Here is a 14,550-nt window from a genome sequence, read left to right as displayed (position 1 = left end):
ACAGACATTATCTTCAATCCTCAAATCCAGATGGCATTGATTCTTTTTCGCGCAAAAAGTCTATGAGAGGTTAAAGGGGCTACCTTCTTCCTTTCTTTGCTTTCTGTTTCCAGTTCCTTCAAAGACCGCCAAGCCGCCCGAGGAACCGATGAAAGTTGAGAACATCCAGCTGTCCAATTCTTTTAATTACAATATGCTCCAGCATCTTGGCCAGTTCCCTCCCCTCATGCCCAACAAGCAGATCGTGGAATCCAACAGCAACAGCCAGCCCAGCTCTGGTGCGAACAAGCCGGCCATGTCTTACGCCAGTGCTCTGAGGGCCCCACCAAAGCCCAAAGCGCCCCCTGAGCAGGCAAAAAAGAATAGCGATCCTTTGTCTTTGTTTCAGGAACTTAGTCTAGGTAGTTCATCAGGTAGCAATGGCTTTTACTCCTATTTTAAATAATCAGAATATTTTTGTAGAGAACATTTTAATTTCTATTTGTGTCAGTAGACTTAAGATAGTTGGGGCTTCCTATGCAGTTGCCACCATTTCTCTTTGTTTATATTAGTAAATATATCTTGGTTTAATTGCTTTGCTGCTAGACTTGAAGCTAACCTTTTTAAATTATATTCCGTTCTCTCCCCCCCCCCCCGCCCCCCCTGTGGGTCAGAAGTTTGAAAAATTTTCCCTAGAAAAACACACACTTTAAAAAAATGAAAAAAAATATGTAACATTATATATGTGTTGCATTAAAGCTAGCAGCTGAAAAGTTAACTGTGCAACTTAAAAAATATATATATAATTTTTTTTTAAAGAAGTTGTCTAAATTGTATTTAAAAAAGAATTGTAAGTAGCATTTACATTTATTCAATAACATTTAGCATACTATGCTGGGTTTCTGTACCAGAAATGGCCAGTTAATGTACAAATGTATGTTATGTCTGCTTAAATTGTTTTATTTTTTTTTTAAATAAAGGTGCAGCATCTTATAATTACTTTCAGTTTTATCAACTTTCTGTGAAAGGATGCTGCATTCTAAAACTTTTATAGTTTTAGAACCTGTATGATGTGGTATAGTAATCTCCTTTGACTGTAGGATAAAGTGAAGACCTTCTTTGCAGACCCGCACACCACTGTTTTTAACTTTTCAGAGTAAAGCAGTGGTCGATTAAAAAAAAATCAAAAAAAAAATCCTGCACATTTTATTTTTGGACAGGCTGCTAAATTTAGCTTGTTGGAAAGATTAATTTGATAGATTTTTTAAAAAAAGAATCATGAAATTAAAAACTTTTTTTTTTTTTGCTATGTTGGGTGCTTCGTAGTTTAATAACTATTTAAAAAAATTGAGTGAATTTAGTAAAATATTTGGGCCCCCCTCCCAACTATGCATGTGTAAATGCTTGTAATCTGGTTTCTCCTACTCTTGGCTTCTCTAGTGGTATAAAGAATTGTGCCGCTTTAAGTTTTTATTTCTCCTTGCCCCCACCTCAGTAAAACCTTTTGGTACATTATTTGATGTTTACATTAAATGTGACATTATACAACGGATCTTCAGATATTTTGCTAACTGTTTTGTTTGAGGAACATCATTAAAGAAGATTTTTATGTTTGTCAAAGCTGTATCCAAATTAATCCAAAATTTTGGGGAGTCAAGTTGTGAGGGGGGGGAGGGGGAGGACTTGTGAATCCATATGGTTGTTTTTATCTTTGTATGTTCTGCTGAGGTTTTCCACAATCTTGGTCTTTTACCACTATATATTGAAAGTGAAATCTATAAAGAATTATACAGCAATATGTAACAAAATTTTGGAGAAAAAAAACATTTTAGGGTAATGTTTACCTTTCAGGTTGTGGTCTTGTACACTGTTCATACTTTTGAAGTAAGGGATGTATCTTTTATAGCTTCTACAGAGGCCCTTGTCCTCCTTTACACTTGAAAAGATCTCTCTGATCGGGGACGTTAATTTTTATCAATATTTTAATTTATTTTAATTTCCCATTGTGAGACGCGAGAGTAATATTTTCAATAGTATCATTTTTAAAAGTGTGTTTCTCTTTGAGGTGGCACAGCTCCCCACAGCTTTGAAAACATTGGGATTGACCCAGAGCCTTTTTGCTGAGCTACTGTACTTGCTGCTGTATTCAATCTGATATTTGCTCTTGTTACAATCCATTTGTCCCTGTTGGGTTTTTTTTTGTAAATCGTTGTGGTGAAATCTCAGCTTGGTTTGAAATCAGTATCACCTTTCTTACTGATTTCAGGTAAGTCGGGATTTTACCGAAGAGATCTGCATACTGATTTAATGCATTGCAATATCTGAATGGTTACCGGGTTTGTGGTTCAGAAATGCAGGATAAAAGCTGCATGGCTATGTAACTTGTATTTCTTAACGTTATAGAAACAAACAAAAAAGTGAAGGAGAATGTCCCTCCTCAATTTTGCTTCACAGTTTGAGCTCACAGTATCAGGAAGTTCCAGAGGCTAAGTTCTCTGCATCTTAAACAGAGCTTTCATCATTATCAGTAGTATTTTTGGTCTGCTGAGTACTGCAGACAATGGCCCTAATGAAATTAGATTCATAATATCTCAGTTGGTATAAACCAGGGTTAGCCCCTTTGAAATAAATGACGCTATATCTGATGTCACCTCCTAAAGTTCTGAGTTCCAATCCTGCCCCTGGTTACTCATGGCAAATTCTGTTGAAGGCAATGACATTTACCCACTCATAACCCAAGGCAGGAATGTTGTCTTTTTATCCCACTTAATGTGGACACAATAAAGAGTTGTTGGTGATACGTACAAAACCAGGGATAGGCAACCTGATGCACTCCAGATGTTTTGAACTGAATCCATCATCTTTGGCCGTACTAGGTGGGACTGATGGGAGTTGTATTCCAGAACATGTGGTAGTCCCAAGATGCCTACCCCTGTCGATGATGATAGCAGGTTAGTTAGAGCTCAAATGCACTCACTCAAGTCAGCACTATATCTTCAGGGTTTCAAAATCACACATTTATATAGAGTTTTATTATTCTGTTCACCTTATCTGAAATATTAAACTAATAAATTTTGCTTGTTCGTTTACTTCAATCTGTGAGTTAGCTGAGGAACAATTGTTGACATCTGACGGCCTCATTTTTAAACTGTCATACACTGGTATTTTCATCACAGCAACTTTCTAAAAACACATGCTTTATTTTTCTTTCTTTCTTTTATTTCACCCCCCACCCCAGCCTTATTGTTGTTAAACATTTGTCGGAAGCGTATGCCTGCGTTTGGAAGACTGATATTTTATCTTTTCAGACTCCAGAGATTAAAATGAGTAAGAGGCTACAAAATAAATCCATTTACTCTGCATCAGATTTTTTTTTTTTACAGATTGTGGATTTCGGTCAGACTTGGCATATACGAGGACCTTGGTGAGACTGATGTTTCTGAGTTGTTAAATACAGTTTTCTCCAGAGATTCAGAGCTATAGCAATTTCGAAAATAGAACTGGCTTTGCAGAGGTAGGAAAGCTCCAGACCATTCTAGTGCTCTGATATACTCAGATTGCTGGTGTTTAGTTTTACCACTGGACAAATTCTACTTAAAAGCATTCTCACTGATTTTAGTTCTTATGGAATTGCCAGCCTTTTGTCAGGAGTAGGCCATTAGTAAAGGCATACATGTTGTCAATTACTGTGAAATAAAATTTCTAACGATCCTGGTGTTTTTACAGTTTACAGCTCTTGTGTACTTAGGTCTGTACCTAAGTACATAAAAGCTTATATAATTTTCATAGTCCCTTCTCCCCCTGCCCCCCCAGAAAGGAATAGTGCTTTCCACCATTATTTCATTTCACATTTTCAGAAACAAAATATACTAGTGTCATGGGAACGAACATCTTTTATTTTAATAGGAGCATGCCATATATTGCTGCACTTAAAGAGAATTTTAGAATACATTAGTGGAACTACAAATGTAACCCACTTATGCTTGGTAATATTTAAAAGGAAAAGCTGCTGGTCAACATTATATTTGATACATTAGGTAAAGTAAGTATTTTTCTTCTTGCTGGAGAATTCATTTTTCAGGAAGCATCTTGAAGGGTTTCTGATGTTACGGCAATTTAACTTATCAGTCTCATTTAATTGCATTATGGTATTGGATAAATCCTAGATCCTCAGTCTCTATTTTATTTCTTCTTCCATGCCTAGAAGCCATTTTACTATTAGTTATTATAATTTTCCCTTGGTTCATCTGATCGGCCAGCTACCCTGATTCTGCCACCTACTCTATATTAGTAGACCTGATCCTGCCCCAATCTTCATATGCTACTGCATCATATTTGTCACTGAGAATCCCAGTGCAGGATCTGCCTGAGTGACTGGTGATCTCTGTATTAAATGTCCACCATAGGTCTCCTGTTCTTCCTGATGGACACCCCAAATTTAGCACAAAGACCCACTTCTCACATCATTATTTTTGCTAAATAAGTGCATTTGTGTGAGAAGAGGTCTTATGAGAGCCAATGATAAAAGAAAGAAAAAATTGAGGTTTTGTTTGTTATACTTGTCCAAACCTTCCTCTTGAAGAAATCCAAACTTCCAAAGTTATAGCTGGAGTTTTCATTCTAATATTTAATGGTTATAACACCCAAATATTCCTGCCTCCTTCACCTTTAGCATTTGTTTACACAATCTGTTCATCTTCCCGAATTCCTCCAGGAAAATTATCAGTGTTCAAACACCCCTACCTATGACTCTTCTGTCTGCCTGTCTTCCAGCTCATGTTATGCTCAACACTACCAGACTGAGTTACTGCACCAGAGCCTCAAATCTTAATCCCCCCCCCATAATGCTATGAGGACAGAGCTGATGTGGCTTGTTCTATTTGATCAAAATCTGATCCTTAGCAAATTGCAACGTTTACTAGACAAATACGAATTAGACAAGTTACATTTGGGAACATCTGTCTTGTTTGTAGACTTGCAGCCCAAGCATTTTGTACTCAAGTTTCCTTGTCACGAAGACCCCAAAAGTAGCTTAAAAATGTGGATTTGTGAGGATTTGTGCTAACAGTTCTGACTCTAGTAGTGTATCCCTCACAAGGTGTGTTTGTGTATTTGATTACGTGGTGAAAAATAAGGTTTACTGGCATTGCACTGCAGTTTTAAGTGGAGCTGCTTGTCTTGCTGCTCCAAGATAATGCAAAATGGTTTCTCTTAGGATTCAGCTTTAAATTAAATGTGAAGGATAAAGTATGTGTGGTGAAGATTGTATCCAATGAAGTATTCCTATTAAAATAGGACTTTCCACCTGCACAACAGGACTTCTTTTCTCCCCTCTCACAGAACTGATCTGGAGGGTTGAGGGAACACCCAGAACAGTTTGGAGGGTGGGGATGGGGGAATAGAGAAAGAATGAGAGAAAAAGAAAAAGCCCTGTTGCACAGGCAATTTCATTGGAGTCAACTCATGGTGAATTCTGAATCTGCTTCCTGTCCCATCCATATCAGTAGAAATGTACCTATTTAGGCAGGCCATCTTCTCGGAGTGGGCATTGTATTTCTCTCCCGATGTAAGATTGAATATCCTTCCACTTATATTCTATTAGTCTTTGCTGCAGGTATTTACCCCCTTCTTTCTTGCAGTATGCATACTACCTACTTAGCTATTGACATTGATTTTGACAGCAGCCATTAGTCTGAGATGTGGAGTTGCTCATACATCCATTTTGTTTTGGTTTTTTGTTTTGTTTTGCTCATGCTCTGATACACTGCGGTGTAACACCACATGACGTCATCATAAATCTCTTTCAACCTATTCTTTATTATATATTTTTCTAGATACCTCCCCCCCCCCCACCGCCATGCCCTCCTCTGCAGTATGTCACTGCCAGTTGCCCTGCTCAAGTCTAATAAGTAAATTCTTTGTTTTCCTATAGTGCACTCTGGGCTTTAAAACCCGGTATTAAATAATAAACCCTCTTTAATCTACACACTAAAAACAAAAAAGTTCTACCTTCAAGGCCAGCCTTAGCTAAAACTGAGGTAATGTTTAACAGCATATAGAGAAGGAGATGGGAGGCTGAGGGGGTGGGGAAAATCCATCTTGCTTTTGGAAGCAAATACATTGCCTCATGGTTAGGCTGGTCACTTTTGCCTTTAGTAAATGCAGTCATTGTATAAAAGCCATTTGAGAATTAAGTAAAGAAGTAACCGGGAGGCTCATTTGCAAGACAACAGCCCAGTTTAAGCAACCGGCAGGCTTTAAGGTGATCACCTGACGGCTGCTGAAGGATTTAGCCAGCATAGCCTATGCACTCGGCCATGATTGTGGCTTCAAAGGGGCATATAGTGGTTGGAGCAGGACATGTATATGTTCTATATGGAAGCACCACGTAATGGGTACTGCCATACATTCCTCACCAGGTTTGAGCTCATCACCCATTCCTACAGGTGATTGTAGGGTGAAATGGAACGTCTGGGAGCACATATCTTCATCCTGCTGGAAAAGTTGGATGCAGATGTTGGCACAAGCATCTCTCAAAAGTCCTGAGGCACCTTTGCGAGGTGCATGTGCCTGCAATTCTGTCATGACTTAGGAGGGAAGCTACCATGAAAGATACCAGCTAGCTCAGGGGTTTTTTTGTGTGTGCAACGGTCTCTAGATTGGGCTATGCAACACATGCAGACCTTGCTTGTTCTTGTTCTATATCAGCACAGCTAACTAAAAACCCTCCGTCTGGAAGCAGCTACCTTTCAATTGGGTCTCCTGTGCATTTCTCGAGAGAAATATGCCATTGCTCTTGTATTTCTTACCTAGCCCTTGCTAATCTGTATCCCATTCACACAGTAGTGGCCCTGCAATCGGGATTCTCTCCATTTGGGTCCCTGGCTCCATTCTTGCCCTCATAATACGCCCAAGATGGCAAGAGCTGCTGCTCATTACCCTCTTCATTTGCTGCCACTGGCAAAATGCTGCCACCCACAAACTGTTAAGGTAGCCCTGACATGGGGAACCTGAGTCCCTCCAGATGTGGTTGGGCTCCAACCTCCGTCAGCCCCAGCCAGCATGGATGATGGTAGTTGCCGTTCAACAACATCTGGGCGCCTATAGGTTCACTACTGCTGTTATACGGCCAGGTATTTAGGACAAGCTAATGAGAATATTTTTGTGTGCGGCCACAATGTACGAATATGCCAATTTAAACCCCGTTGATTTTAATGAGAGAATGGTGTACCTGAGGCTCTGTAACTGGGATGCCATTGTGGTTCTGTGGATAAATTCCCCTTTCATGTGGCTCTGTTAGTAAAAGGGAGTTAGAAAAACGATCTCTTTTGAATACAGATTATCTCCAATTTAATCCCATTCTCTGAGAGGCAAGATAAATACCCTCGGTGAAATAACTGAGGTGGTTGTGTTGCAAATGATACTCAACGTGGCTTACTTTAGCAAAGAAAATGGCCTTATATTAAAAAGTTAGTACTATCTAGTATTAGCGGAAACCTCAGACGTAGCTCAGAAGAGTTGCAAAGCACCAATAATGTTCTAAACCTTTCAGAACACAAATTACATTAACTGTCCACCAGTGGTCAAGACTGCTAAATCCAGAAGGTGCTTTTGAAATGGTTTCACCAAGTTTTGTTTTGTTTTTGTTTTTTTGCGATTCCTTGTAAACTGCGTGGAGGACTGGGTCTTACAGTATCTTCAAGTGTAATGATTGTCTTGGTGCACTCTTTATTTTTAAAGATTAATGGTAACACAAAAATGTATTTTACTGCTACATTTAAAATGTATTTATAATAAAAATGCCTTTTTAATAAATAATATTGAAATTTACCAGTGCATCATGTTTGCTGTACATGCTGATGGATTGTCTCAGAAAAAACTCCCAGTGATAATACATGTCGGTATGGAGCAGTTGTTTGAATTGAGACCTAAATATTTGTGGGGAGATGATTTTTTTTTTTTTTTGCTGTTTGCTTTTAAGTGGAAGAAGAGGCAAAGTGAAGCTATGTTTGCAAGCAGTCTGTCCAGCTGTTCCCCGTTAAGAGAGGTCTTATCAACCTCTGGGGTGTTCACAATAAAATAAACCCATTTCATGCATCTTTCAACATGGCACTGACATGCAGCTTAAGAACCATGCCTTAACATCTGCTCTAGTACTTAATAATGTTACAAGCATTCGCTTCACTGCCAAGAAGCATATCACAGCTGTTAAACAGAACTGTATATAGGCACTCCCAAATAGCATTGACTACAAATTGTGCAGAGGTCCCTGAACCCATTGCTTTTTCTTCCGTGACTTAGAAGGGCATCTGTTTCACTGAGTACTGCTTGTCTAAGTATAGATCAGCCTGATGGGAACAATAATGTTCTGGTTCTGCTGTGCCCTGTGCCATATCCCTGTCTATGGCAGGCCTGGGAACAAAATAATTGCATGTTGAGCAATGGGAGAAGGTGGGGTGGCCAAGTGTAGGAGCCAAGGACAGAGCTAAACCAGTTTTAGTTTGGTTCCCATCCTCCTGGTTGTGCAAGGGCAACAACAGGTTAAGGAGGCACCTGAGAGCCAGTGATACTCCCCTGGATTGCATGTAAGTAAGAAGGTAGAGAAGCAGGGACTGTGTGAGGGCAGACTTAAGATTGCAGTGCCCCATTTGTTTTAACAGACCAGCCATCACGGCTAAGAAGTGAGTGACTCCAAAGTGACTTTTAAAGCCCTAAACGGCCTTGGTCCTATATACCTGAAGGAGCGTCTCCACCCCCATCATTCAGCCCAGACACTGAGGTCCAGCTCTGAGGGCCTACTGGCAGTTCCCTCCCTGCGAGAAGTGAGGTTACAGGGAACCAGGCAGAGGGCCTACTTGGGAGTGGCACCCGCCCTGTGAAATGCCCTCCCATCAGATGTCAGGGCAATAAACTATCTTATTTTTAAAAGACATCTGGAGGCAGCGCTGTTTAGTGAAGTTTTTAATGTTTAATGCTGTCTTGTGTTTTAATATTTGGTTGGGAGCCACCCAGAGTGCCTGGGGAAACCCAGCCAGATGGGCAGGGTATAAATGGTTTGTTATTATTATTAAAGATAATGTTTGGAGCGATGGTGGCAATGGAATTTTGTGGTTCACCTCAAGGATGATCCTTCTGTGTGGGTATGGACAGGAGCAGCCAAGCAGTCATTAGGAATATCCTAAAGGAACGGCTGTTCTTTGTTGTGGATCGGAGATGAGCATGAATTTCTCAGTAAGATAATTGCTTTGGGTAGCCCTAATTCTCATTTATTTGGAGGAAATTGCTCCTCCGCACAGCCATTTTGAATGATACGCGTCCCCTCTCCAAGGAAGCCTTACTGTATTTTCCCTTAATATTTTGCGCACAGACTTTTGCAGTTCAGGATGGCCACATTTAACTTGGATGATGTGAGATGGGGAAGCAGAACGAAGAACAAGGAAGTATGCCAGATTTTGTGCGCTTTAGTCTTGGGACAGAATAGTGCCTCTTAAAGGGGGTAAGCCTGAAATTCCTTACTGCTAAACATTTGTTCTAGCTGATGTAGAGCAATAAGAACGTAATAAAATAGAATCAACACACACACTACATTGTCATAGGCAGAAGGGCAACGATAGCTAGTCTGGGGATGGATAGGTGTACGTAGAACAATTTGTGGCAAGTGTAGTTTATGATTAAGTGAGGTTACAGGGAACCAGTCAGAGGGCCTTCTCAATAGTGGCGCCCGCCCTGTGGAACGCCTTCCCATCAGATGCTAAGGAACTAAATACAGTGGTACCTCTGGTTACATACGCTTCAGGGTTACATACACTTCAGGTTACAGACTCCGCTAACCCAGAAATAGTACCTCAGGTTAAGAACTTTGCTTCAGGATGAGAACAGAAATTGTGTTCCGGCGGCGCGACGGCAGCAGGAGGCCCCATTAGCTAAAGTGGTACCTCAGGTTAAGAACAGTTTCAGGTTAAGAATGGACCTCCGGAACGAATTAAGTACTTAACCCGAGGTACCACTGTATCTGACTTTTAGAAGACACCTGAAGGCAACCCTGTATTGGGAAAATTTTAATGTCTAATGTTTTACCATTTTTATGTGCTGTAAGCTGCGCAGAGTGGCTGGGGAAACCCAGCCAGATGGGTGGGGTATAAATAATAAAATTATTATTAGTATTATTTATTATAATTATCATCATTATTATTATAATGGCCTGTTGAACTGAGAGATGAGAGATGCTGAGAACTACTTCACACAATTCTGTTTTCAAAGGGTATCCTGATCAAATGCTTTATGTGTACATGTACACACATGACAAATGTATTTGCAAACATATATATCCCAGATTCTCTCATCTGTGAATTGGGATTGGACTTGACCTCCTTGACAAGTGTACATTGGTAGCAAAAGCAGGTTTGCTGGTATATAAAAATATTAAAGTTTTCCTGATATATCTCTGTGATGGTTCCGTGTACCTCCCTGGAGGGACAAAGTATCAGAGTCACCAAAAGTAAAACTGGCCAAAGCACATGACTGATCACATGACTGGAGCAGTCATTAAAAAGGACTACATTAGCAACTACGAGAGGGAAAGCCTTGGAATTTTTGCAGCACACAATTAAAGTACGTAATATGCTCCGAGATATCACTATATTGCCATTAGAATTCCTCTCCCCCACTCATTCTTTTGCCTGTAAACAGCTGTACTTAAGAAATTCTCAGTGTTCAAGTGATTTTAAAATTAGACCCGACCGCAACCAAAGGCTGTATAGATATTCAGTCAACATGTTCATTAGATCTTATTTTTAGTGCCCCAGCATGCCTTGGGCATACAAACAAGTCTATCTAGTAGCGTTGCCTGTCAGATACTAAGAGTTGCTGTCCTATAAAGTGTATAATTGTGCTAGTTGAGACGATTAATTTCCCGTTCAAGGAAACCAAATCCCATATGGAATTTTAGTAAGCAGTTGTTGGCTGATGGAAATCAATAAGGGCTAGGCAAAAAAAGGGGCTTTTCACAGATCAGAATCCACTGATATACAGAGGGCACAACACGCGGTCTTGCTTCCCACCATTTTCTCAACCAATACAAAACAATAGATGCTTCCTATATTCTCATAATTTTTGAGCTACTACAGCTTTTACTCGAATTTGTCGGTGGCAGCTTCTTCATCATCTGTTTATTTGTATGCCATTTTCCCACAAAATCATGCCCAAAATGGCTCACAACATCTCAAGTGAGCAATTAACTATAACAGTAGACTCCCAGCTGCCATCTTGCTTTCTCCCCCAAAATTTTGTTTACATTTCCCCCCCTGTCTGCAGCAGTTTAAGTATTGTCTGTTAGAAATTGTGAAGACTCGCTTCCTTGTTCTCTTTCCCCTACTTTCCTTTCTCTCTTCAGTAATTTCTCTTAAAACTTCAAAATGTGAGTTGTCTCATTCCTTCCTCTGAAGTAGCCAAGGTCTACCAGGGAACAGGCGAAGTTACTAGAGCAGTATGTGAGATGATAGGAGTTTATATCTACATCAGGGGTGGGGGATCTCCAGCGTGCGAGCCAAATTTGGGGCACCAGGCCTCCGCATTTGACCTGTGAGACTGTTCCCCCAATTCACACCCATCTTGCCCACGTCTGACAGATAGGGACATAGCTGGATTGAACTCCCTGCGCATCAGCAGATGGGTGGGGAATTCAGTCCTGTTTAATTTGGATGCTTGAGTGAGTTCCTCACAGGGAACTGGCAGGTGCACTGAACCCTATAGAAAGCAGGATTGAACTTCCTGCATGTCAGCTGATGCACAAGGAGTTCCATCTTCCTTGGCTACTGCCCCCCCCAGGCCAACTTTTACAAGTGGGCAAGACCACCCACCTGTTAAGTCACCTGGCATTACCATGCAGACCCTCCCAAGTACAGTGGTACCTCTGGTTATGAACTTAATTCGTTCCGGAGGTCTGTTCTTAACCTGAAACCGTTCTTAACCTGAGGTACCACTTTAGCTAATGGGGCCTCCCACTGCCGCGGCGTCGCCGGCACACGATTTCTGTTCTCATCCTGAGGTAAAGTTCTTAGCCCGAGGTATTACTTCTGGGTTAGTGGACTCTGTAACCCGAAGTGTTTGTAACCCGAGGTCTTTGTAACCCAAGGTACCATTGTATCCCTATTTTCCAGGGACAGTCCCAGATTTACAGAAGCCGTCCCGGTTTCTGATTTGATCCCAGAATGTCCCACTTTTCCTTAATTAATTCCTGACCATTAGGTCCAGTCGTGGCCGACTCTGGGGTTGCGGCGCTCATCTCGCTTTATTGGCCGAGGGAGCCGGCATACAGCTTCCGTGTCATGTGGCCAGCATGACTAAGCCGCTTCTGGCGAACCAGAGCAGCGCATGGAAACGCCGTTTACCTTCCCACCGGAGCGGTACCTCTTTATCTACTTGCACTTTGACGTGCTTTCAAACTGCTAGGTTGGCAGGAGCAGGGACCGAGCAACGGGAGCTCACCCTGTTGTGGGGATTCAAACCACCGACCTTCTGATCGGCAAGCCCTGGGCTCTGTGGTTTAACCCACAGTGCCACCCGCGTCTCATCACTTTTCCTTAGGGCATCCATATTTCCATCAGAGAATATGGTAGGATGTCCTTACTTTCATCAGAGAAAAGTTGGAGGGTTGGAAGTTATGTGACCCACGAGCCAAGGAGGTGAATACCTATACAACCTTTAGAAGAGTATATGACCTTTAGAAGTCAAGGCAGCCCTGTATAGGAAAGTTTTTTTTAGAAAATGTTTTATTATGTTTTTCTATATGTTGGAAGCTGCCCAGAGTGGCTGGGGTGACCCAGTCGGATGGGAGGGGTACAAATAATAGGGACATTCTTATTTCATAATAATCTTATTATCATTGGAGAAATGTTGGAGGGTATGCATCATGTATACTCTGCATGAATCTCTCTTTAGAGTACTAAATCCAAGGCAAGATAGTTGCTTAGAAAAATATAGGTGGAGAGGAACAAACACACCACCTTTTACCTCAGCTGACATAGCTATACTAATGAAAATGAAGTGTGACACAATTTGAAGTTGGGCAGAGACGCTGCAGATAAATGACTATATGCATATATTGACTATGTCAGAATCTCTGGTTTTCTGCCAGGACAAGTGATAGAGGGACATTAGGGAACCCACTTTAAATTGGATTTCATATTGCATACAGCTACTGAGCTTCTAGCTAAAGATACTGTATTTACCTTTTAGGGAAAGTTTTGTGTCTCTCTCAATCAAGTCAGGATAAATGTTCAGCTTCCATATAATTAGATATAGTAGCAATTAAATTAAATCTCCAACAGTATAAATAGATATGTGCGAAAAATCCCTTTACAAATTGTGACAGGCAGCTTCGTTATGTCGTGAGGTAGCCTTTGGGAAAACGAGGAAAGCAGCTAAGCCTGATAAAGGATTGTGGAATATTGCTGTTTGTAGAAGTTGTGTAGCCCAGTAGAACAATGGTAGGGCTCAGATTTAGAAACCTCTTTACTAACGTCCCAACCTTTACATTTACTTATTAAAACTATTTCCATACCACTATTCATGTAAACATCACAAGGTGGTAGTAGTATTGCAGACCTTCCAAGTGTCTCTATTTTCCAGGGATGTCCCTGATTTAGAGAAGCCGTCCCGGTTTCTGATTTGATCCTGGAATGTCCCGCTTTTCCTTAGGACGTTCCTATTTTCATTGGAGAAATGCTAGAGGGTATGGAGTTTTCTGACCCCCAAGCCGTCTAAAGGCAATCCTGTATAGAGAAGTTTTTTAAAAAAAATGTTTTATGTTTTTATGTATGTTGGAAGCTGCCCAGAGTGGCTGGGGCAACCCAGTAAAATGTGTGAGGTATATATAGTAAAATTATCATTATGGAATGGGACGTCCCTATGTTCATTGGAGAAATGTTGGAGGATACGGTGATGTACAAAAAAGTCAGTAAAATTACCTCAACATTTAGTTACTGAAAAAAACAAAGCAGCCAACATTTGGCCAAAGCAGATATATTATTACGTTAAACTGGCATTAATATCCATCAAAGGCCTGAGGGAATACATTATTTATTTTTTAGCAGACGCTGAAATGTGATCCAAGTTGGTGCCTGCCTTAACTCAATGGAGTGGCCATTCTGACAAGGGCACCACTACCGAAAAGGCCCTCCACTGCATTACCACCAAACAGTTCTCTCAGGGTACTAAGGCAACCAGGAAGGCCTCACTGGAAAACCTCGGTGATTGGGTAGGTCAGTATGGAGGAAAGTTCTCCCTCAGATAGCTTGCACCTAAATTGTTTGGGACTTTGTATGTCAAAACTAAAACCAGGTTTGTGTTCTATGTCCCTTGAAAATGGGGGCAGGCAGGGCTTGAGATATTTTCAGAGCTTAAATAAAGAATAATGCCCTGAACATTTTGTTCTGATGATGTTCAAGGAACATCAACCTAAAAGTGTGTGTTTCTTTTTCTTTTTGAAAGAGTCATTTCCTCAGTGCCTCCTACATTTATTCTCTGTCTTCTCAGTGGCACCTCTTCCTTGGTGAAAGGTGGTGATCTTCT

The 14,550-nt window shown here is 40.9% G+C and overlaps 1 protein-coding gene across 6 annotated transcripts in view; it reads left to right on the top strand.

The window, feature by feature from the left end:
• Window positions 1-7,809, top strand: part of HELZ (helicase with zinc finger) — a 116,546-nt gene extending 108,737 nt beyond the window's left edge. For all 6 annotated transcript variants that reach the window (XM_083598527.1, XM_083598525.1, XM_083598526.1 and 3 more), the window contains one exon: window positions 114-7,809. In XM_083598527.1, the coding sequence (XP_083454653.1) occupies window positions 114-445 (332 nt within the window). In that variant the 3' untranslated portion in view covers window positions 446-7,809. The remainder of the gene's footprint in view (window positions 1-113) is intronic.
• Window positions 7,810-14,550: the final 6,741 nt, after the last annotated feature.

Source organism: Podarcis filfolensis (assembly GCF_964270895.1).
Source record: "Podarcis filfolensis genome assembly, chromosome: 2".
NCBI classification, from domain to species: Eukaryota; Metazoa; Chordata; class Lepidosauria; order Squamata; family Lacertidae; genus Podarcis; species Podarcis filfolensis.
Note: the sequence above shows the minus strand (reverse complement) of the source record. Positions and strands in the feature narration are given on the sequence as shown.